Source organism: Atta colombica, unplaced genomic scaffold (genome assembly GCF_001594045.1).
Source record: "Atta colombica isolate Treedump-2 unplaced genomic scaffold, Acol1.0 scaffold13, whole genome shotgun sequence".
Classification (NCBI taxonomy): Eukaryota; Metazoa; Arthropoda; class Insecta; order Hymenoptera; family Formicidae; genus Atta; species Atta colombica.
In genome coordinates this window covers 975,618-998,363 of record NW_017259217.1, presented here as the reverse complement: position 1 = coordinate 998,363, position 22,746 = coordinate 975,618, and the positions used below count along the sequence as shown (strand labels likewise).

At 35.0% G+C, this 22,746-nt stretch overlaps 1 protein-coding gene across 4 annotated transcripts in view; it reads right to left on the bottom strand.

Annotated features, from left to right (window-relative positions):
- Positions 1 to 13,815: 13,815 nt before the first annotated feature.
- The window catches only part of LOC108684293 (tyrosine-protein phosphatase Lar-like), a 320,687-nt gene continuing 311,756 nt past the window's right edge, over positions 13,816 to 22,746 (bottom strand). For 3 of the 4 annotated variants that reach the window (XM_018188539.1, XM_018188542.1, XM_018188541.1), the window contains exons 6-7: positions 15,181 to 15,349; positions 13,816 to 14,539 (exon numbers count right to left, since the gene is read on the bottom strand). In XM_018188539.1, the coding sequence (XP_018044028.1) occupies positions 14,448 to 14,539; positions 15,181 to 15,349 (261 nt within the window). In that variant the 3' untranslated portion in view covers positions 13,816 to 14,447. The remainder of the gene's footprint in view (positions 14,540 to 15,180; positions 15,350 to 22,746) is intronic. The other variant, XM_018188540.1, reaches the window with a different exon arrangement.

The window sequence follows — 22,746 nt, the reverse complement described above, 5'->3', positions numbered from 1 at the left end:
AGAGAGAGAGAGAGAGAGAGAGAGAGAGAGAGAGAGAGAGAGAGAGAGAGAGAGAGAGAAGTTTTGTTATCCATTAACAGCTCTAGGTGAGTGAAATATTCTTTACTCTTTATTTGTTTATGCCATAGTGATTATAGTATATTATAGTATTTTTACATTTTTATTAAAAGAAAAAGGCTAATTTATGTATGAATTATAAACGTCTCTTCCCGCATAATTTGATATAACTGATTTTGTACAAGTCGTGATACTAGCAAGCTCATAAAATAATCGCCCAGTTTCCGAGTGGGGCGTTGGTCGCGACATTTGTATATGCTGCACATGCGGCACATTCCTACAAGTTTGTCGCAATGCATCTTCATTGCTACTTTTCATAGCGAGATGCTGTCTGAATGTAGAATCGCGGTTGTCTCGAAGAGACGTATTTCGGTGTCGCGACATCTGGCGAAGTACGATCATTTATTTTAATGGCTTTCTTCTCTGCAGTCAAATCCGGGATACAAAATTTTAACACGAAACATTTTTCAGCTCTTCCTCACAAGAAATATATTTTTACACAGATATTAAAAAAAAAAATTAGACTTTATCTTTCTCATTATGTGAATATCGTCAGAAAAAGAAATTTACGAGGAACATGAAAGAAAAATTGGCAGCTCGCTCAAAATAATGAGGATAAGTGAAAAAATATTTTTAACATGAGAATCCGAAAATCCCACTCAAGATTTGCGAATATATAAAAAGCAAAACACTTCGGCCTTCGGAATTTTCTACGTTACTTATTTTAAATGGTGAAGTTTCCGTAGTACGGTATTGGTAGGGCGATACAACACGCGATTGCACGTGCATGCGACTACACAAATTAGTGGTCCCAGAATAAATTGAAAGGTTTAGCAGGACTCGACAGAACAAAGCGGAATAGGTAATCGTCTAAGATCAACGTAGGTCAAACCGCAGGTGGTCTAATTGCGAGCTTACCCTTCGGTAATCGCGCGATAGGGATGTCACATTACACGTGTAGAGATAATGCATCGTCCATGCAAATTCATGTCTTGCGTGTCTAAAGTTTATCCTTCATCGGCGTCATTCTCCCTCGCGCTTGAGATTCTCGAGTGTGTGCCGACAATGGTCAGAACCTCATATCGTCGATTTTAATTACACTACAATTGTTAGTGGCCGATTATTTCTCAAATTCCACAAGTAAATTCTTTTACTTATTGTCATTCTTTCGCAGAAATTGGGCAATCCATATTGGATGATGATTGTTTTATTAATGATCAAACCTTATTTACGATAAATAATTCTAAATTCTCGATCTTTCTATTATACGTACTTTATTATACGTGTGAAATTGAATCTATCAGCTAATGTCAGTTAGAAGTAGAAAAAATCAAAGATAAAGAATCTGATATCTCATATCTATGAACACATGGAATCATATTTTCGATTTTTCATATTATTTATTGTTATTTATTTTCGATCTAATAAATCTAATAATAAATCTTTTGTAGAGTACTTACGTTGTATAGGGTGGGATGAATTTGTTGCGATGTCGTTGCAACACTAAAACGATTTACTGTCGATAATTTATTTCTGATTATAGATACAATATACATCGTAGGCTAGACGAAACACTTATTAGGTATTAGCCTATCTATATAAATGGTACGACGTGAACGCAACGCAACGAGTTAGGAATGTAAAACGGATAGAAACTTATTACACCGCCACGTACAACGCGACGCGGACATGTCCGAGGAAACATAAGTTCGATGAATGCGAGAATCTCTTTTATAGTTTTCTCGTATCTCGCGTTAATTGAGGGATTTGCGCTCGTACGCTCGAGCGAATATGTTCTGCATGTTGTTTGCATGTGTTTGAATATGCGTGTGTGAGTGTATGTGTGTACGTACGCGTGGGTGTAAACGGCATCATTTTGTTTTTTTCATTGAATCATCATTGTCGCGACACATTTTTATCACTCTTGTCTTATTTAATTTAATTAACTACTCTCACACGAGTGGAGAGTGTGTGATCGAAATAATTCGATAATATTTACACCGCCACTTATTAGTAACGTCCAACACGGAACTGGCAGTGTTCCGATATGCGGTGTTCGATCCGATCTGTGCTCGATCTATTTAATATTTCAGTGTTTACTGGAAATATAAAATTGCTGATCCATAATTCTTGACTTCAGTATTTGAATTCAATATTTTTTTTTTCAATATCTGATAGAAGGAGAAATTGAATTATATAAATTATTTTTTATGATTTGCAGTTTATGATTTACAGTTAAATTATTAATGCTAAAAAATTCTTATATGATTTATTACGTACTATTATATTAATTATTCAATGTTAATTTAGGTTTAAATAGAACAAGTATCTTCAAAACATTTGCATACAAGTTATGAGTAAAATTTTCATATACATTAAATTCTTTTAATGTATTTTTTTCTATAAAATATATAAGATTTAAATACAGCAAATATTAAAATTTAATGGTAAATTATTAAGAGATTTTATACATAATGAAATTTAAATCAATTTCCAATATCTGTTTTTGGCAAGTATTTTACTATCATTCGTGCGTGGCGATCGTCAGAATTTTTATTGAAACTGTACATCATTCATTATCTCGTGCATTTTATCGGAACTGTTCATTGTTCGACAGTCAATTACTAATTTCATATACATCCGCGATCCGATCGTTCTTCACAATTAACGGGGTTTTAACAACGAACGGAACTCCATCTAAAATTCAAATGCGCGTAACCAACTACCCGTTGAGAGATAATCTTTTTCTTTTCTCTCGTGTCTGTGTTTATCGCCGTTACATCAGATTAGATAGCAAATCGAATCGCACCGCATTTCTTCGCGCTACTGATCGCGCGACGACGCCTATATCAGGTCGACGACCTTGGCGTTCTTCCGATATTACCCTTCTCGCATCGGGGGTTCATCGAGGGATGGAGAAGTCAAGCGACCTTGACGAGAATTTCCGCGTGGTTGAGATCGCGAATGGAATGCGAAGTTTTTTTCGAAACTTCCACGAGCAGTTCCATACGCGCATCTTCTCGCGAGTTCGCTTTGATTTAACCTCGCTATCTTTATTTACTTCTTTATTTCTCCATCCTCATCTCTTTTTCTTTACGGCTTCTGATTCGCATGACAGGGATCCCTTTTCCTTTTTTGTAATTCATTCTAAATTCTTTCTCTCTTTTTTTTTATCTCCGAAAGCTGATTTAAGAAAGAAAGAGTCTTAAAATTTCTACTTTTTCTCGTCATCTTTCCAATCGGTTTCCCCCGATGCGAAACGAATCGCATTTTCGTATGTCACGTTTTTCCGCTTACTTACATATTCACAGCTAGTTTCGATCCTTTCTCCTTTCCGCGAGAGAGATCGGTAAGAGTCCAGACGAAGTTTCTCTCGGTCAGACCGGATTGATCACGCTTGGACGCCGCGCCGGCATCCTGGCCGGAAGATCTTGTCTTGGATATTGACATATTTACAATGTGTGGAGTTTTGTGAATTATTCTAGTCTCGCATGTGTGATTGTTGATATCTTCAACGATAGCGTATCAGAATATTGTGTTGCACGTACATAATGGCGCGCATTATTTAGGAAGGAATCAATCGACAGTGCTTTTATTGTTAATTAATCCGATAGGGTTGTCGGTTGGTACCTTCTCTCTGTAAGAAGATTCACATAATTTTTTCATCTAAATTTGTCTAAAGAACAAAAGTCAAATACCAATTAAATACTAAAAATGATTTTCTGAATTACAATGAAAAGCACGACAAATTTCATTGTTTCAGAAATGTCATTCAGTAATTTAATATCTCGAATTGTCTAAAATTTATATAATGATTTGATATCTCTTAAACGAGAAATTGGAAATATTTTTCTCGCCGTAATTAGGGTATTAATTTATCAGAATAGTATTTAATTAATATCCAACTTTCATTCTTTGATTACGTGGATGCCTCGAAATCACGTTGACATAAACTCTAACAAAAGTTTTTCGATTTGATATCGAGACTTTGACGATTGTGTATTAGAAGTGGTCACTTGAAGAAGGCGAATCCTCAAGTATTGCAAAAACGTCGCGTTTACGCAATTGAGATTTTTTTTTATGCGGTTCGCATGCAATTTCCATGAAAATATAGCGCATGGAGATATAGAAATGATGAAAGAAAGAGGGCGAGAGAGAGAGAGAGAGAGAGAGAGAGAGAGAGAGAGAGAGAGAAAGACAGAGAAATAGAGGAAAAAAGAGAAAAAGCGAGCATCGTAATTATCACATTATCGCGACAACACCGTTGTAGATGATTAAAAAACAACTCACTTCCATTCACGTCTGGCCTGCTAAAGGTTAATGAGAGCGTTCGCGGGTATGCAGCGGCAAATCGAATATCGGAAAAGTGATCACGCGCTCAGTTCTGCTACATACGTTCATACGCGCACACATGGAAACATGGAATATTTTAAGATTACGTTAAAGCTATCCGATCTGGCACGCAGCCATCTTCGGTGGCCACGTCATGCAGCGATTTCATGTAAGATTTACGGATGTAATTAGCGCAGGCACACTCTCTCATCCACTGGCGGATCCAGAATTTCTCTTTCATTCTTGTCTCTCTCTTTCTCTCTCTCTCTCTCTCTCTCTCTCTCTCTCTCTTTCTTCCTCTCTTTTTTTCCGAAATTTTAATAGAAGTTTTTTTTTTTAATATGTTTGCTAATTCATTGCATTATAGATCGTATAAAAAAAACGAAAATGTTTTTTATTTTTATTTTATTTAATTATTATTTATTAAAGTTCTGGAAATCCTTTGTTTTGGACAATCTCTCTCTCTCTCTCTCTATCTCTCTCTCTCTCTCTCTCTCTCTCTGTTAAAAATCTTCTAGACCCGCCACTAAACATGGGCACATAAAACGAAAATCATGCATACAAATTCATCGTCGGGTCCCGTCTGCTTGAAGCAAAGAATTTTTCGTCTTCTTCATTGACTGAATGTAAATCATGACAATATGTTGTTTTACGGTGACACATGATATGCGCACGACGTCGTCAGCATTTATATTTAAATCATATCGTCGCTCGATTTACCAAATTATCGGTATTTCATGTTGTATGCAATGTAATTAAAGTACGGCACATCACGATGTGTGCTTTGCTTCATCACGCTCGATATAATTCATTTATGACACCTAACATTACACACTAAATCCCAACGTTACTTCTCTTGACTTTTAATACCGCATTCATCGTCACCGCAGTGATCAAGATTATACCCACATGCATACACACAGCCGCACGCATGCACGCACACATGCACGAATACATACACAGGCATGTCGTACAAAATGAATCGTAGTATAGTGATAAATGCGATAACATCGTAATCGTCATATTGTCGAGACCAACTAAACAACTAAACAGCCTTTTAAGTACATATTTACATTATACGAGAGAAGTAATGTCGATTGAAAGTCCGTTATCGACAAAGGTGGTTTATTGTGCGCGTATGCCAAGTAACGTTCATTTAATTCGTCAAACTCTGATGAATTCCGTCCGAGCGAGATGTAACGCACAAGCGGAAAATGCAGATTGTACGTATCAATGCCTGGCATCGTGGTCATTGATTTAATCGTCGAAATTAGGCTGCCTGCACTCGGTTTCCATGACCTGCGTGTGCGCATAATCATTATGCGAATATTGTACGGAACTGAATATCATTAAACGATAACCGCTCGATTATTCGTCATTAATTCGGCTATTATTAATCATCCATTGGGAATATATATGATAGTAAGTTGCGTTGCGCTAAATTTACCTTTTGTTCTCTTTCAATCATACATGTTGCATCATATTTGGAATATCAAAGAGTATTTCACTATATCTCGAGATCCTCCAACTTTACCCGACAATTTCATTCTTGATATTTTTCGATTTAACAAACTCGAATGTGCTAAAACGAAAAGATAATAATTTTTATTATGTTTAAAAATTAATAAAACGTTCAGTTCCAATAAAACGATCTAATAAGAGTCTTCGTCCTCAATCGGCGACAAAGATACCTATAATTTGAGAAAGCTTGTAAAGTGGAGCGAGGAGAAATTTTTTTTTGCGTGCAGATCTTATACTATCGAAGGTTAATGAATCGTCGTCATCGTCATATTATATATCGCATCTCGTACTCGATAGCGCACACAATGCGCCATGACTTTTTATAAATCGTCACGTAAAATCCTCTTGTTCGTCAGTGCATCGCGCTGCATACTAATTTGTGCCGTGCCGAATAAATAAAAGTGATTTTCCGCATTTTCTTTTTCTGTTTATACTCTTTTTTTTTTATCTCGTTGGTCAGATTTACGAATCAAAAATATATACATCGCAGCGTAGTTATTGAAAATTTGCACATGCGGAAAATTGGTAAATACACAGCTGATCGAAAAAAGATCAATCGATCGATTGTGTTGTACAATATTGATCGGAAAAATATTCCGATGAGTAATTATTTATTAAAAGTATAATCATTTATCTTGACATTGAATTCTTGATATTTGATGTAAGAATATCAACGTATCGAACATTATTATATAGAGGAAAGTCTCCTATTGAGACAGGTGCCTAATATGAGATAGCGGCGTTTCTGTTAAATTAATAAAAACGCTATCTTAGTTAGTTCCATTAAGAATTTATCGTTCTTGAATTGAAAATTATTTAGTGAAAAATTCATTATTAGATCATGCAGTTTCCTGTAGTTGTTGTAAAAAAAGATTTTTAGAATTTGGATATCTTTCATTGAGATGAGTCTTTAACTCTGTTTGTTATTTAATAAGTAAATATTTGGCAATAAATTCTTCATGTAGTGATAGAGTAAGATCGTACTAATTAAAAATTACGGAATAAATTGAATTGCTTAATTACAGAAATTAGATTTGATGATCGTAAAACTGTAAGACGTGGAAATTGTAATATAGAATATCCACAGGGTATTTCTAATATGAAATAATTTATGCTCCTACGTCATAGTGAAAATCGTTGCTAAAGTATAAATGTTATTGTATAATAATAAAAATGACAACCAGAATGAACATCCTGTTTCTGTGACGCTTGGTTTTTACTATTTGAAGACGAGTCCTGGATACAATGCGCGCTCATTTTGCGCGCATCTTGGCTGTGTTTGTTTGTATTTTAGAAACATAAAATAAAGTTTTTTTAATTGCAATACTGATGATTTGCGTTTTATTATTAATTTCTCAAGGTATCTCATATTAGGAGTATTATTTTGCCATTTGCTCACTTTTTACATTTCTTTAATTTAAAAAAAAATAGAATTTGAATTAAATTTTACAACACATTATCTCAAAGCTTATTAAATTCCTTTCAAAATGACTTATTATTTTTTTAAATTCTGTCCATAGATTTGTAACATTTACCCAAAATGAACTCAGTATTTCATAATAGAAGTCTTTCCTCTGCAGGAGGATCTTTCCTCTACATTTGAAAGTCTTTAGTTTGCTGCTACTAGAAACAGAAATCGACATTTTAATCGCGATAAATTAAATCAGAAATTAAATCAATGAAGTGATTGATTGAAAAAGATAGAAGAGACAAATATTGTTTCTTAAATATAAATTTAATTCGTTCAATATTTGAAAGAAAATGTCTGATCTAATCGGGCATTTTTACTTGTTTTGTTCATTAATTTTCTAGTTTTAGAAAGAATTAGGAAAAGATGAAGGGTAAAATGACTCGAGATTAAAGTTAATCTACATTATCAGAAATATCAGCATAAATCAATCATTTTCGAAACCGTATTCACCGTATTCACAAATATTTATTATTACAGTAAATCAAGTTAATCAATCAAGAGTAAAAGGATAGGAATACTCTGCAATACACTAATTATTTGGGCGGTAAGATTTATCGAATATTGAACGAACGAATGCATCATTTAACGTAGTCTGACTTTTTCCACTATATTTCCCTTCCTAACGCCCGACTATCAGTTCGGGGATTCGCATAATTATCGTTTCTCGCTCGAGATATATTCTCGCGAGTATCGAGATTATTCGACGAATCGTAACGGAGAGTTTCCTTCACGGGTACAAGCTTATTCAAGCGTGCACTGATACCAGGGAGGTGGAATAACGAAACCGCGGCACGCACTGCTCCTTTTATTTGCGTATCCTGCTATCCGAATGAAAAACGGCACCCGCCTGCTGCGGCGCGCGGCTTTCTAAGCGTATCACGCCTCTCCATGTTAACTGTTACACGATTATTCGTTTTTTTCTCTCGTTCTCGTTCTCGTTCTTTCTTTCTCTATTCTTTTATTTCAGTTGGCATACTCGAGTTCTTCTCTCGACATTCACATCCAGTATTATGCGGAAGTATAGAATCTACTGTGCGCAGTCGGCGCACCGATTGTCGCTGAATACTAATGTGCATCGCGACTCAATCTACTTTTTAGTACAACTATATTTAATGTGTAAATTAAAACCGCGAATTGTACAACACCGAACGTTCGGCTGTTGCAAAAATTCATGGAGAATTACAGTCGCGCGACTTTTTCCACACGCAAAATTGCATTTTGACGATATTTCATACTCGTGAGCATCCATGTTTCGCGAATCCGCTTTGGCAATGGCCGTTTCGTCTCGATGTTAGTATAAAAACCATATAAAGTCACTTTACAAACTCTATAAACGTGCTAAGCGGATAGATCCGACAGATCTATCTCTCTAGCTGCGGAAGAGAATACACGGAATGCCCAAGATAGGTAAAAATTTTAATCCGTAACAGTGTATCGCTCGTGTTCGTTTTGAATTAAAAAAATGATACGCATCCACTTGCATATTTTGCGATGCGACATCGACGTGACCGCGACGTGATCGTATACATATATATCAGCTTTTATCCTTAGATCGCAGAGAAAATAATACACTGACATTTTCCAAAACACAAATGTATTCTTTGACATTTTTTTCTCTAAGGAAATATTCTCCTCAAATTACTTTCGTCGCGATAAAAAAAAATCTCTTGATTCAAAAGTAGATTTGCGATATGAAGGAACAGAGGAGGGTGTCCTTGTCTCTTTCCGAACAGGCATCCTTTCATTCTGCCAGCTCGATATCGTTTTTGGCCAATGCTCCAAACGCGCAACGACGTCATTCACTGAATGAGTTTGCTACGTCGTCTTTGTAACGCGATTCTAATTTGCGACGGTAACGATCTCACTGCTGCGCTTGTAACCGGAGTCGGAAATTATACTGACGTTTAGCTTTGCGCCTTAATGAGTAGCGCGTTCTTCGAAGAGGTGGTCATCGGACGATGTACTTCGTGGACCTAAGTATCTAACATAAATGGTAATGTAAATTGACTCAAGTAGTATTACTCATTGAGTTAGAAGATTTCGCTCTTTTTCGTACTTATATTCATTCGACGATGCGTTTATTATTATATTTGGTTTACAACGTAAGATGCGAACATTCTCAGAAAAATATACATGTTAATCTTTATTCAATTTGCGTATCTTTGTTCTTATAAATACAAAAAAAAGATCATTTGACATTTACTCTCTCTTTTAATTTATTAAAGTTATCGTAGAAAATATATATTTCTCATCTACCAAAGTGATCATAAAATAAAACATGTCTTTTCCTTGATTTGAAAAGAAAATGTTCGAACATAAAAATATCTATTTTTTTAATTAAGTTTTATGTAATTGTTTGCATTCTATGAAGTTTGATGTTGATCATATTTTTCTGATTGTCTTGTTTATTCGAATAGAAACACGATCACATATGAACAATTTCGCATAAAATATATGAAGATAGTGACGAAGTAACAATCAGAAATGAAACAATAACATTTACCCCGTTGACGTAATATGAGAAAAAGTGTCGCTCATTTTTAATTAAAGCCGGCTGCACGTACACGGAGCTGCGGACGTCCCGGAAAAGCGAAACGAGAGGAAAAACGAGCACGTCCGTCCGAGTGCAAGCATATAGAGAGTCTCGTTTGCCGGTCACGAACGGCATTCTCATGTCGGATGCTATTATAGTAAAGAATAAAAGTGGATGGAAATACCAAGAAATGACGATAGGCATGCGTTGCATGCACTCCGAACCTCCGGTATTGCGCAGCGCCATGTTCACTTCCTCCGAGGCTTTCCATCGACGATTGAAAATGTATCGAAGAATACGATGCTCTACAGTACAAGTACAGCTGGATAGCGATCTTGAATTATTACAATGCCTCGAAATCACGTTCGTACATAAATCAGATCCTTCGCGCAGAAAACCTGAGAAAAGCCCCGCACACCAGTTTAACTCTTTTTATTACGAGCCATATGATAGTTTTTATCATATGCTTACTACGTACGAAGAGTAATTTTTAATGTGTTTTTTTTATTGCCAATTTTATGGTATTACATTTTGTACAATATGTTAATAGTACTCTTATAACAAGTTGTCGCATTCCATTCTCATCCGTCGTTGTGCAAATGTTGGATGACCTAGATGCGTCGACATCTGCCGGTCACCGATTTTATCTTCTTTTGTTGTAGCTATATAGTTAGATACCTATTGCTTCTTGAGATATATTGTATACTTCGGATACACTCGCGATGATACTTTTCGTTGAAAAGGTTGTCGAATTAATACATAATGGCCGCGATTGATGTTGAAACCGCGCGTTATCCAGTGCTCGTAAGAGGCAGGGAGGATCAACGGAAAAACGTGCAGTATGATTGCATATATGCGCGAGAACATAATGTAGTACGAAGCCGAGCGTATATAGATACATCGCGTCCGCTTGGAGAATCTCGATACCGATATTATGTGGCGTACCTTGCGTTTAACTTGATAAATGAAGGCGGATCGGCGAGTGTCGTCACGCGACCTACTATCACTCTCATGCACTTTTTTCCTATCAGTAGTTTGGTAACTGACTGATTTTCCAACTAGGAGAAAGAATGGAGAGTGTAACGGTTGTGGATGGGAGATAGGAGGTAATGGAGAAAGAGTCCACTCCAGCCGGAGGGCCGAGGGTCGCTATCTTTTTTATCCGGGAAATAAGGGTCTAGAGACAGGGACTTGATTATCTAGTTGACGACGACAGCGACGTCGACAAGAGGCGTTCTTACGCGTGATCGAGCTATTGTATTACTGATCGTTGAAAACTTTTTTAATCACGTTCTTCCGTTGTCGATACTAGGGATTGCTCGTCTTTCGTACTCACGCGCACGCACACGTGCTTTCAGCTCAAGGCGTTTACCTACACTTTTTTCATTCATTATTCATATTTTTCCACTACCATTTACTCCCGTTCGCGTTCGCGACAGCTCCAAGTTTTATTAATAGTTACGAACCCAACATCGTCGACGGTAGCGAAACGCGATCATACTGAATTATGCGGTGTGCCGAACAAGAAGTCGTTTACGAGTTCCTAAATATATTTTAAATCGGTCACCGACTATAATAGCTATTTGCGCGCATCTCGATTGGAAGTAGTTGTCAATAAATGAGAGATATCTAAATGTCTTCTCATTTCTATCCGTTTGAAAAGCTAGATAGAATCAAAGAATTATATAAGAAATTTTGCGAGATTACTTTTTAAAGTTTTTTAACGAATGATGCATTTTTGTGACATGTATACGGAAATAATTTCATTAACATAAGTTATGTAAATTTTTGCAAGATTTTTTTTTAATAATTTCAAATATATATGTCTAAATGGAAAATGTGAATTTTATATATTTTTATATATAATTTTATCTCAGCATTTCAATACGATTTAAGAATGGAAGCATGAAAGAAAATAATGAACAATGAATCCTTTCGTAACGACTTTGTTTCAACGAGAAGTAGACAAAGTACCTGCAATGTAAGAAACAAATGGGACAGCAATAGCGCAAGCAAGAATTATGAGTTACGCTGAGAGCGTCGCAGAAATTCGATATTATACTCGAAGCTTCTCGTACCACTCGTAAAGACAAATAGAGAGTTGTTGAAAAAAGAAAATTGCGACAACTAATTGAATTGAACGTATCTCGTATCTTTCGCGTACACTTGATCGATTAGGACGATGCGTTCTCGTTGCTACTCTCATCGCGTACACCATTCTTGCGCTCACGTGCACGCTATATATACGGATTGCACGCACGACCGACTTTTTTTCATTATCTTCTGTCTTCTACGGGAAATGCTCTCCCGAGAAGTAGGAAAATAAATTTACTTGATATCTCGCGATTTATTTTTTTCTTTTCCTTTGTCAACACGGATGGAGATTGTATTTGTAGGATTGCATAAACAATGCAAACACATACATGAAGAAAGATTCTGCATATTTGAATTAATTAAGAGGATTTCATTTTAATCCCGTACTGTAAAATATTTTCATCTGACGTTTTGTGCATGTTGTTTTATTTCTATTAATTCTGGCAGAAAGAAGTGCGTTTACGAAATTTAATTTGTTTTATATGACAAAGAATATGATCGTTAGTCGAAATCTCGAAATCTTGCTAAAGGTATCGCTGTGGATTAATTCCATTAATATTAATATATCTTGCAAAATCCTTTTATGCATGTTATCACATAAATATGTTTTGCTTTGTAATATAAAAGATTCTGTTCTTCCTCGAAATTTTGAAACGCATCAAATAACGCGATTGAATTTAATACAAATATCATTATACGATGAATCTCGCTTTGTCTCTGCACCTTTTGAGGTAACTGTCGGAACAGAAGAGTAATTACTGCTGAATCTCATAACGCGCAATTTCTATTTCGCGTAAGCTAATTGCGCCGCTTTACGTCGACTTAACGACGTTCTTTGATTGTCAAGTAGCGGGATAGTGTTTAGTCGAGACAAATTCAAGAAATAGGTAATCTGAAAATCGCTATCTGTCGTCGATCGATAGTCGCGTGTTGTACAAGTTTTATCGCTCACTAATTTATTTTAAAATGCGGTAAAAAAAAAACAGTAAGAAAAGAACCGCGAGATCCGATTACGCGGTAATCGCCTCCGCAATATCTTCCGGCGTAGAAATTTGAGATTTTGCCGTTCGCTCTTTAGTGGCCGGAATAGTGCGGCGTCAATATTGGAACACGAGACTGACTCTGGAGGATCTCGACAAAAGGTTCCTTGTGCATGCAGCCAAGGAAGAATCGATGTATCGCGGTATACAGAGGTATACACACTGGTCGCAGTAACCGATGATCACACAGGCGCGAATTTCGAAGCGTATACTTGGTCAAAGCCGCTGTTGCATGGCAACGATTCGTTCTCTCCGATTCTCTCGTCCTCAATGCACTCGCCACGCGCTGCTAGTCTTGTCAGCTGAGAAAGTCCATGAGATTTGGCAGACGTTTTGAGTTTATTCGAAACGATTATCTTGAATAAAGAGGAAAGAAAAACAAGCACTGCTTGTCGGCGATGATTCAGTATTCTCTTCTCCATATTCTCAATCTTTTTGCCTGAACATGTTATACATTTTACCTTTCATTATTTACGGTGTGTACAAGATGTCTCAAAAGATTCACGTTTTTCTCAAACTATAAGTATTTGCACTCATAAAAGAGTTGTCTGAAAAGAGAATCGATTGTATTTCGAAGATCTCTAAGTTGTGAACGATTCGGAATTCGATATCTTGGACGAAATACAAAATGAGTCAAGCGAAAGTTACGTTCCAATGTTTCCAAGAATTTGAAGAGAATTTTAAATTAAGGATTATTAGAGGGTTATCAGAATGTTTAAACGAATTTGATGTGGAAACGCGTGATTTCGGCGACATCTTGTATATAATAATAATTTCAATTGCACTTTATTCAGTTTTATTCATGAATGTAGAATTATGTTTTAGTCAACGAATAATGATACTTATCCATGTTTTCGGTCGAATTTATGATTTTATTTATGAATAAGCAACCTATTGTTATAATAAAACCGATTGTTCATCGATGGTTATTACATATAGGAATTTCATGATTTCTCTTACATATATTATTGTATATTTGCAATTCCGAATCGCGCGCGATCTCATTGTTAAAAGCATCATCCTGTAGTGGTTACGCTTTCGGACACGTCGTCATCTCGTTGTCGCTCGGTTGCATCGACAAACGGCGCGTCGTTGCGAAAGAGTTCATCGTTCCGGTGCACAGTCAAAAGCGTCTCTGTCGTCGGATGCACATCGTCGCACGTATCTCGCTGTGGCTTCCATGACACTTGGGCAATGTTCGCACAACTCGTGACGGAAATACCTCTCTCTCTCTCTCTCTCTCTCTCTCTCTCTCTCTCTCTCTCTCTCTCTCTCTCTCTCTCTCTCTCTTATTCTCTTTCATGCATTCACTCGTTCTTTCATTCACTCTCTTTTTCTTCGCTTTCTGGAAAATGCATTCTGATTTCTCCTTTCGAAAATGCGCGATGGAATGGAGCAATTAGTAAAGTAGCAGACACAGGCAGAGCAAAAGAGAGTACAGCCTCGGTTGTTTGGCCTGACCGCCGTGCTGCATTGCCGCGGGATACTCTCCTGAAACAGAGGGCAACACTTAAATTTTCTGAAGACCCGCGGCGCTTGGCATTCTCGCTCGCTCGTTTTCTATTCTTCTCTTCTCTTTTCCTTTTTTACATTGTCTTTTTTGTTGTCCAGCCGAAATGGAATTTAGCTAATTATTTCTCGTAATTGGCGTGGTTTCTCTTTGGTAAAATGCATTCTTTCATTCTAAAAAGAGAATTTGTCAATCCTAGATGAGTCACGTGACTATAAAAACAGTCTTAGAGAGATTTATCTAATTAATATTTTGTGTAAATATAATACACATATATACGATAAACCATATACAAAAAAATAGTCATCATTGGCGTAAAATAGCTTACGCCAATGATGAATTAACGATAATTATAGTAGTCACGTTAATAATAAAAAATTTGCAACATTATACAACAATTGGCACAAGATATTAACGAAAAATCATACAAATTGGTCAAATAAAAGAAACAGAGACAAAAATATTTCTTAATAAATCTGTAGCACTACATTCGTCATAAAATTTACGTAAGATTTCTCAGAAGTTTATTTCAATATTATTCGATGTTCTTTTTAATGTACACGATCGTTGTCACGAGCTGACAAGAAGCTGGCGTATCGTCCTCGTATCATCGATTACTCACCGTTGAGTACGTGTACAGTGATCGATTTCGGTTGAGCATTACTGGGGTTACATGTGTACCGTCCCGAGTCCGACGGCTTCGCTTCTTGTACCAAGAGGAAACTCGTCGTGCTGTCACCCTTCTCCGTAACCACGGAGACGCCGCCTCTGCTCGAGTCGTAGCTGATTATCTGGAACAGAGATCGGGCGATCGTTCTTAGACAAGGTGGTGGTCTCTCCGAGTGGATGAGAATTAAGTTGCGGTGAGGATGGAATCGATGAGAAATCGCTAGCCAATGTCGGATACAATTTTTATTAGGCAGCTCCAATGAGTCCACTGACATGAAGACGACAAGCTCGTAGAAGGACTCTTTTTCGGTCGCGAAGAGCACGGATGAAGTTAGAAAAAATATCGTTAAAAAAAGTATCCCTCTTTCAATGAAAATTTTTAACGTATATATAAGATTAAAAGAGATTTGAAAGAGATTGTAAAATATATTTTATACGACGTTTAGTGATATGAAAAAAGTTTGTCCAACGTTCGGTGCAAATTACCTCGCTGGCGACTTATGACTCGAGAATATTTCCCAAGATAAATATTATTCCAGGGTAATTTTCGGTGATGGATCTCAGTTTATTGTTCAACTTTTTATAATTTTTAATTATTCCCTCGAATTATTGGTAGATGTGCCAATTTTCTTAAAATATAAGTACATATTTTAATCTTTTTAACTAGGAAATATATTGAAGAAAATGAAAGAATTATTTCTAATTCTTGTTGCAAAAATAAAACCTGGCACATTTTTTATTTTAAAAAACTTACATTTTGTTATTTAACAAAAGATTAATGTTTCTCGCATGCAAAGACTGTTAGAATAATCAAAACATTTGACGAAACGAATGTTATTTAAGCCTGCACATTTACACTGGAAAATTGGCTGCAATGTCCAAATGCTAGTAGTGCACTCGTCTCAAGACCCCGACGAACGCGCGTCGTGTTTATCCTATGTCTGTTCCACTTGACAACGCTCGTGAGTGTCGCTTTAACACGAGGTTGGTAGAATCCAACATTAGGTATACGCGAATGAAAGGAATAAAAAGCAGAAAACGTCGCGAGAGCTAAAAAGGATTTTTAAATAAATAATCGTAGTTGGGACCTTACGACAGTGTACCTTCGTCTGAGAGCTACATAAGCCTTCTTAAGGGATTGAGAATTGTAGAACATCCTCGACAACATGTTGGATATTTGCTTCTTGGCTATATTTCGATGTTAAAAAATTCGGATGTCCTCATGTCCTCTCAGAATTATCTTGGTAAATATAAATGTTAAATAAAAAAATCAATAATCATTAATTTAATTCCTCTCTCTGCACTCTGTACTTTCAGAGAAATCGTTTTTTAATATTTCAAATTTCAAATTTTGCTAAAATACAAAATATCTTCTTTATAATTCAATAAACAAAAGAATCTAAAATTGTTATATTGTTAGATAAAGCAGCAATGGTAAACTAATTCTTTAAGTAAAAAATAATATTTTGTTATTTTTAATTTTTCATGTGTATCAAAATATATATAATTAACCCATTTCTATGGTTAATTTTAAAGTAAAGAATGTTCATATTAATGTATGCACTTAATAAATAATACATTTAAATTTGAGTCTTTAATACATTTTTTTAGTTAAATTATTAATTCCATTATTTTAGTTAGTTAAATTAACGACACATTGAATAATGGCAGTATAACAACTTATAGGACAACTCCGGCAAATTCGCGCTGGGATTTACGGCGCAGAAATAAAAAAAAAATAGAAGGAATGGGGGTAATTTTCCCGTAACTGTTATATGCAACCTTCATATTATATTAGTATTGTGTTATGATTATTCAATTTCTAATTGTTAATATTAATGAAATTATTGTGAATTGAATCGATTTGTGTCACTGTAATAAGTAACACTATTATAAATTAAAGTCTACATAAAATGATTACTGTAGGGCGTGTAAAAGATTTAATAATTATTTCGTGATACATACGTGTAGTGGAATAGTAAAGCATGTTGTATAGCAAAATACAAGTGCTTTGCTTTCATATTTTTTTGTATTGTATATTCCACCTGTTTAGGATATGCGGCATTGTTAGCGAGCGGGATTTTTTATGCCCAAAGCATACAAAGTGCGCAGATTGAATTCAGTGCACTAAATGCAATAAATGTATTATATGAAATATGTACTTCATGTCATAACACTTGTAATATATGTAGAAAGATTGTAATTATTATTTATTGTATTTATTGTATTTATTATTTCATATACATATTTACCATTATTCTATTCCTTAATAAAACTTTATAAACACATTTTGTAAGTTATTATATCATTTTACATCTTATTTATATACATTATTTATAAATTTTTCATGAGCCGTACATACCCCCCCCCCCTCCTCTCCCTGAGTAGCCATATATCCCACTCCTATGGGATATATATACGGCAAAAGTGCAAGGGTTTCAAAAAGTTTATTTTTTAATATGAAAAATAAATTTTGGATTTCTAATATTTTTTTCATAGTAATAGACAATACAAAGTTTTTACTGATATAGTTCATTTACTTTAAACATAATAAATAATACTTAATAAATTAAGTTTTTGATAGGTGCAGCGTATATATCGAAGTTACCCCTATAATAGGAATTATTAAAAATAATTCAAATTAAGTAATTTGATATTATGAATTTAATACAGTATGTCATAAATAATAGAATTAAAATAAATAATTATAATATGCCAGTACAAGCATTAATTAATGTAGTACAAAAGAGTTCTATTAAAGAGTCTCGTTGCTTTATTTACTTCTTGGTGCACAAATTCTGATATTATATTATATGCTCAGATTTCTTTCATTCACAAAAAGCAAATCTAAATGATTGCATATAAAGCGTAATTGTTTCATTCTGAAAAGAACAAAATGCTTTTTTGAAGTTTCTTTCATTAACTGTGCAAATATAAACTGTAGGTACTCGAGAAAATTTAATCTTTCCGCATTGCTGCATTTCCTGCACGGTATCAAATCCCGAGGATAAGAATATATATCGGTCGCCAGGCTGTTTATCCCCATCGTCCTATATTCTCAAAGCACGCGATTAATCGGACGAAAGTTAGCGGCCGCGCGCCGCCCGCCGCGAGTTTGATAAGCACCGCGCTGCACTGCTTCCTTCCGTTCCGTTATCTAAACCGCGCGTTGCGGTCTAACGCAGAATAATATGCGAAACTTTCGTTGGAAAGTCCATAGTTAATCCGGCCGTATACATATATACGAGGCGCAATAATGCCGGCGTACTCAGACACATGCATTCATGACATGCTCTTCTGCCGCTTACGCTTCTGAGAGCTGAACTTTCTATGTGAAACGGGGAGCTCGATGTTGGATTTTTATCCGTCGGTAACTCGTAAATTAATGTTTCGAAGGGCGTTCGTCTCTTTAGCTGCTTGTGTTCCTCTATACACAAGCACAAAATTAAACAACACCGACAAAGTTGTATTTCTCAAACTTACGTAATACAAACATAAACTTACAGGTTTCAGGAATTCATTAAACTTTTATGATTCATCTGTAGGAAGTTTGTGCGTTTTTTTGTAACGTAGTTCACGCGAACCGAGCATGATCGTTCTTAAATATTTTGCGATATATGAATATATATATATGTATATTGAATGTTTAATGTGCCTGCTTTGCCGTTTTCTATGTTACTCACGTTCGCGATATGCGCGAATTATTATTGTAAACGACGTTCTTGTAATTATTCGGGCGAACGATGTGTTTCGAATTGAATTGATTTTTATTTAATTCTACTTGATCATCAGGATGGATAAATAATATCCAATTTTCAGTTCATTAATCGTATAAAGTGCTGACTCTGCATTGACAATTGAATTAAAACAGCGACCAATTACTCACCGATTAACTCTCGTGACTGTAAATCGATCTGAAATAAATGAACGTTACATTTAAACTGAATATTTACATTTTTTGTTCTGTCAGTTACAAAACGTTTATTATAATATTCCAGCTTTCTTTTACTTTCTCTCTCTCTCTCTCTCTCTCTCTCTCTCTCTCTCTCTTTCTCTCTCTCTCTCCTTTTCTCTGATAAAAGACAATTTTATATAATTTTCAATTATTAATACATGTTAGTACTAACATGAATTTTTATTATTAAATGAATGTAAGTTATACATGAAACGAAATTGTTACGATAAGATTAATTAAGATTAACATTTCTTATCAATATTAAATTTAAAAAATTGCAAACTTTCTTATTTATTTATTTATTTAAAGAAATTCAGAATGTAAACAACTCACAATTTGTATAGAAATGTCGCAAAAAATTAAAGATTGCTGACGTAAAATTCGTTCAATTTACAAATTAATTGTAACTTTATTTGATATTATCGGTAGTGAGAGAGCTTAGCTTAGTGAATCAGATAATTTTGTTCTAAAATCCGTAATTTTCTCAAGTTTTAAAGATGCATGCGGAAGTTTGCACGAAGGGATAAGGAGGCAAATGAAGATGAGAGAGAGTTTCGTCAACCTCATTACATGTTCTTACTGGAAATTGGCATTCCATAAGATTGCTGGTCGATTTAAACGGAACATCTTGGGCTTAATGATCCATTTTCTTTTCTTTCGCTTCTTTACGTTTAGTACTTTGTTTAGTACTTTGTTCTTATCAGTTTTCGTTCGCGTATTTGATAACAGCATTCTTTGTTCTGCACTTAGTTTATCCTTTTATTTATGTTTGTTCGCACATGTTTTTCTTCTTTTCCTTCCATCATTTATTAAATGCCATTTCAAGCGCTTTAATAGTCTATTTTAATTCTTATCACCAATCATATAATATATGATAGAATATTGCAAAACGACAAAATCAACTGCTTTGTTGGATAGCGCAGATTATCGTCGCGTGATTACTAAAAACGTATCGAAATTATTAACAAAGTGCTTGAATGCACTAGTCATATTACATATGTAGCCGCACATTGAGTAATGTATAAGTTTTTAATGAATTTGCACGAAATATTAATTTGTTAATACATTAATAAATCGATTGACATCGTAGGCAAATTATATGAATTTAAATATATATTTCTGCGTATAAAATACAAGTGGATTAAGCAAAATTACAATACGGTGATGTCGTTAGCAGGTATATTGCATAGTTACGGAAAATGAAATGACGCCAATGCGCATATTATCGTAGCTGTTGTTTTTGCATTGGTTTGGCCGTTTTTTGAATTTTTCACTGATTTAACCAACGAGATTTAATGTGTTTTGCTTAATTTCTTCTCGTAGTTATCCAATATATAATTTTCATTTTACATGTATACTATAATCAGTTTTGCCTTCCTGAAAATTTCAAATTGTTGACAACAAAAAGAGAATTAAATCTAATCTTATAATAATTAATTACAAGAATTAAATTATGATTCATTAAACATTTATTTCTGGTCGATATTCCTTTTTGCGACATTCATCATTTCTATTTTTCTTCATGTTGTTCTTATGTCACCATTTGCCATTTCGTTTGTTTTGATAAATTCAACTTTCAATCCAGAGAGAGTTCTCTTTCTCAGGCGAATTTTCTTCACACCGTTCAGCTGTGCCTCTTGCCGAGAAATAAAGTTGCCAGTTGTTACGTTGAAATCGTTATTTCAAGATTTCGCTATTCCTCGAGATGGCGAGCATCCAGCTGTACGTCGAGCGCAGCAAAATATTTCAAAAAAACTACAGTACTACTGTATTCTACAGTATGGCATTATGATACCGTTGGTGTACCTCCATCGGGATCCGACATGTTTACCGTGAGATATATTCAATACTATTGTATACATTCGATGTAACGCGAGTTTCATTGCTGACCAACCAAATGTCCCGTTTAATCGAATGCAACATAGATCGTTCCAGCCAGTTAGGCGTATCATTCAATATTCGTTGGACAACTGCAAGAATCTCTATGGGTACTGTAGATATACTTTTCAGCACCTCGAAGGTACATTTCTGCGTGCACGCTCTCATTCGCCTGTATCTCGGAAAATTACGGAAAATTATAGAGTCCGTATTTGGCTCGCGCAATATATTCGGCATTTATCCTTTTCCCTAATTTTACTTCGGGTTTCCTGTGGTGGAAAATGCTAGAAAATTGCACCGTCTTACTCCACGAGTACTCTGAAGACACAATCTTATCGATTTAAGTACTCACATTGCATACAAATGAAAAATAGAAATTTCAGAAAAATCTTTTTTATTAATTATTGTTTCATTGTAATCTCTATTATTATGCTTCGCATAATTATCCGATAGATAATGTTGTATCTAATGATAATAAATATCATGTAGTAAAATACATATCTTAATATGAGTCGAATAGAGATTTAGAAAAACAATTGCGTACAGTCACAAATGTAAGATCACCAACGTATTATTCTTTCATTTATTCAAATTTTATGCTCGACGCTTCACATTTACGTTGAAATAATAAGTTTGTTATCTCCTGTCTAGGCAGAGTAGTCTCTCTTGATTTCTCACAGAAAATGTTTGAAGCCGCGTAATCGCGGTTCTTATATAATTAATGTCTGTCTACCGATGTTATTCTCCGTAAGGAAAACTGAGAAGTTTTTTATTAATGTGCTTAAGTCCTATTTCCAATGCCGTACATAATATCGATTTTCAACTAAATAATCACTAATTAACTCACAGCAATTATGTCAATCCATTTATTATTTAATAATAATTTTATTATTATTTAATAATAAATGCGATTTGACTCGAGTAGTACATACACTAACAATTCGTTAAGTTCATTTTTTTTTCTTCATATTTATATTATATGTTTTTTTTAATTGCCAATTACTTCGCTTCCCTCATTCTTTCAAAATCGCTGTATAAGAGGAGTTTATTTCACAAAAAAGCTAGAAAAAATATATTATGTTTGAGGCGCGTATCACGCACGAACACGAGTGCATTTTAACGACTTGCTAACTTAACTTTTTATCGGTATCCAGATAGTAATAGACATGCAGATGGTCGTAAATAAAAGCGATTCAGCATGAAGGGATACTCGCATTTCGTACGTGAGTAAACAAAATAAAGATTATAGTTGATTTGGACGAATTGTATTTGCACGAAAATGAGGCGTCCATGTGTGTGCGTCATGCGGCGAATAACTGCGGATGAATGCAAAATAATTTTTACAAGCATACATAAATCCTTGTTAAATCATTGTTGTTTGTCTTACATGCCTTACGCTCTGTTTCAAGATATCGAGCGATCTTTTATGTTCAGATGACATGCGGATTACTCTTTTTTCAGGCGAGCTTCCAAAGATTGATGCGACAATTAACATATCAAAAGTTACATCACACTTTGTTTGGACATATCAAAATCGTGTAGATGAAGAAAGTTTACGTGTGAGTGAGCTACGACTTATGCCGAGGAAGTAACCACTGACATATTGTTCCACAGATTACATGATTTCATTTGATTATAAATAAACTTTTTCATTATATAAAATCATTTGGTAAAATATACAATTTA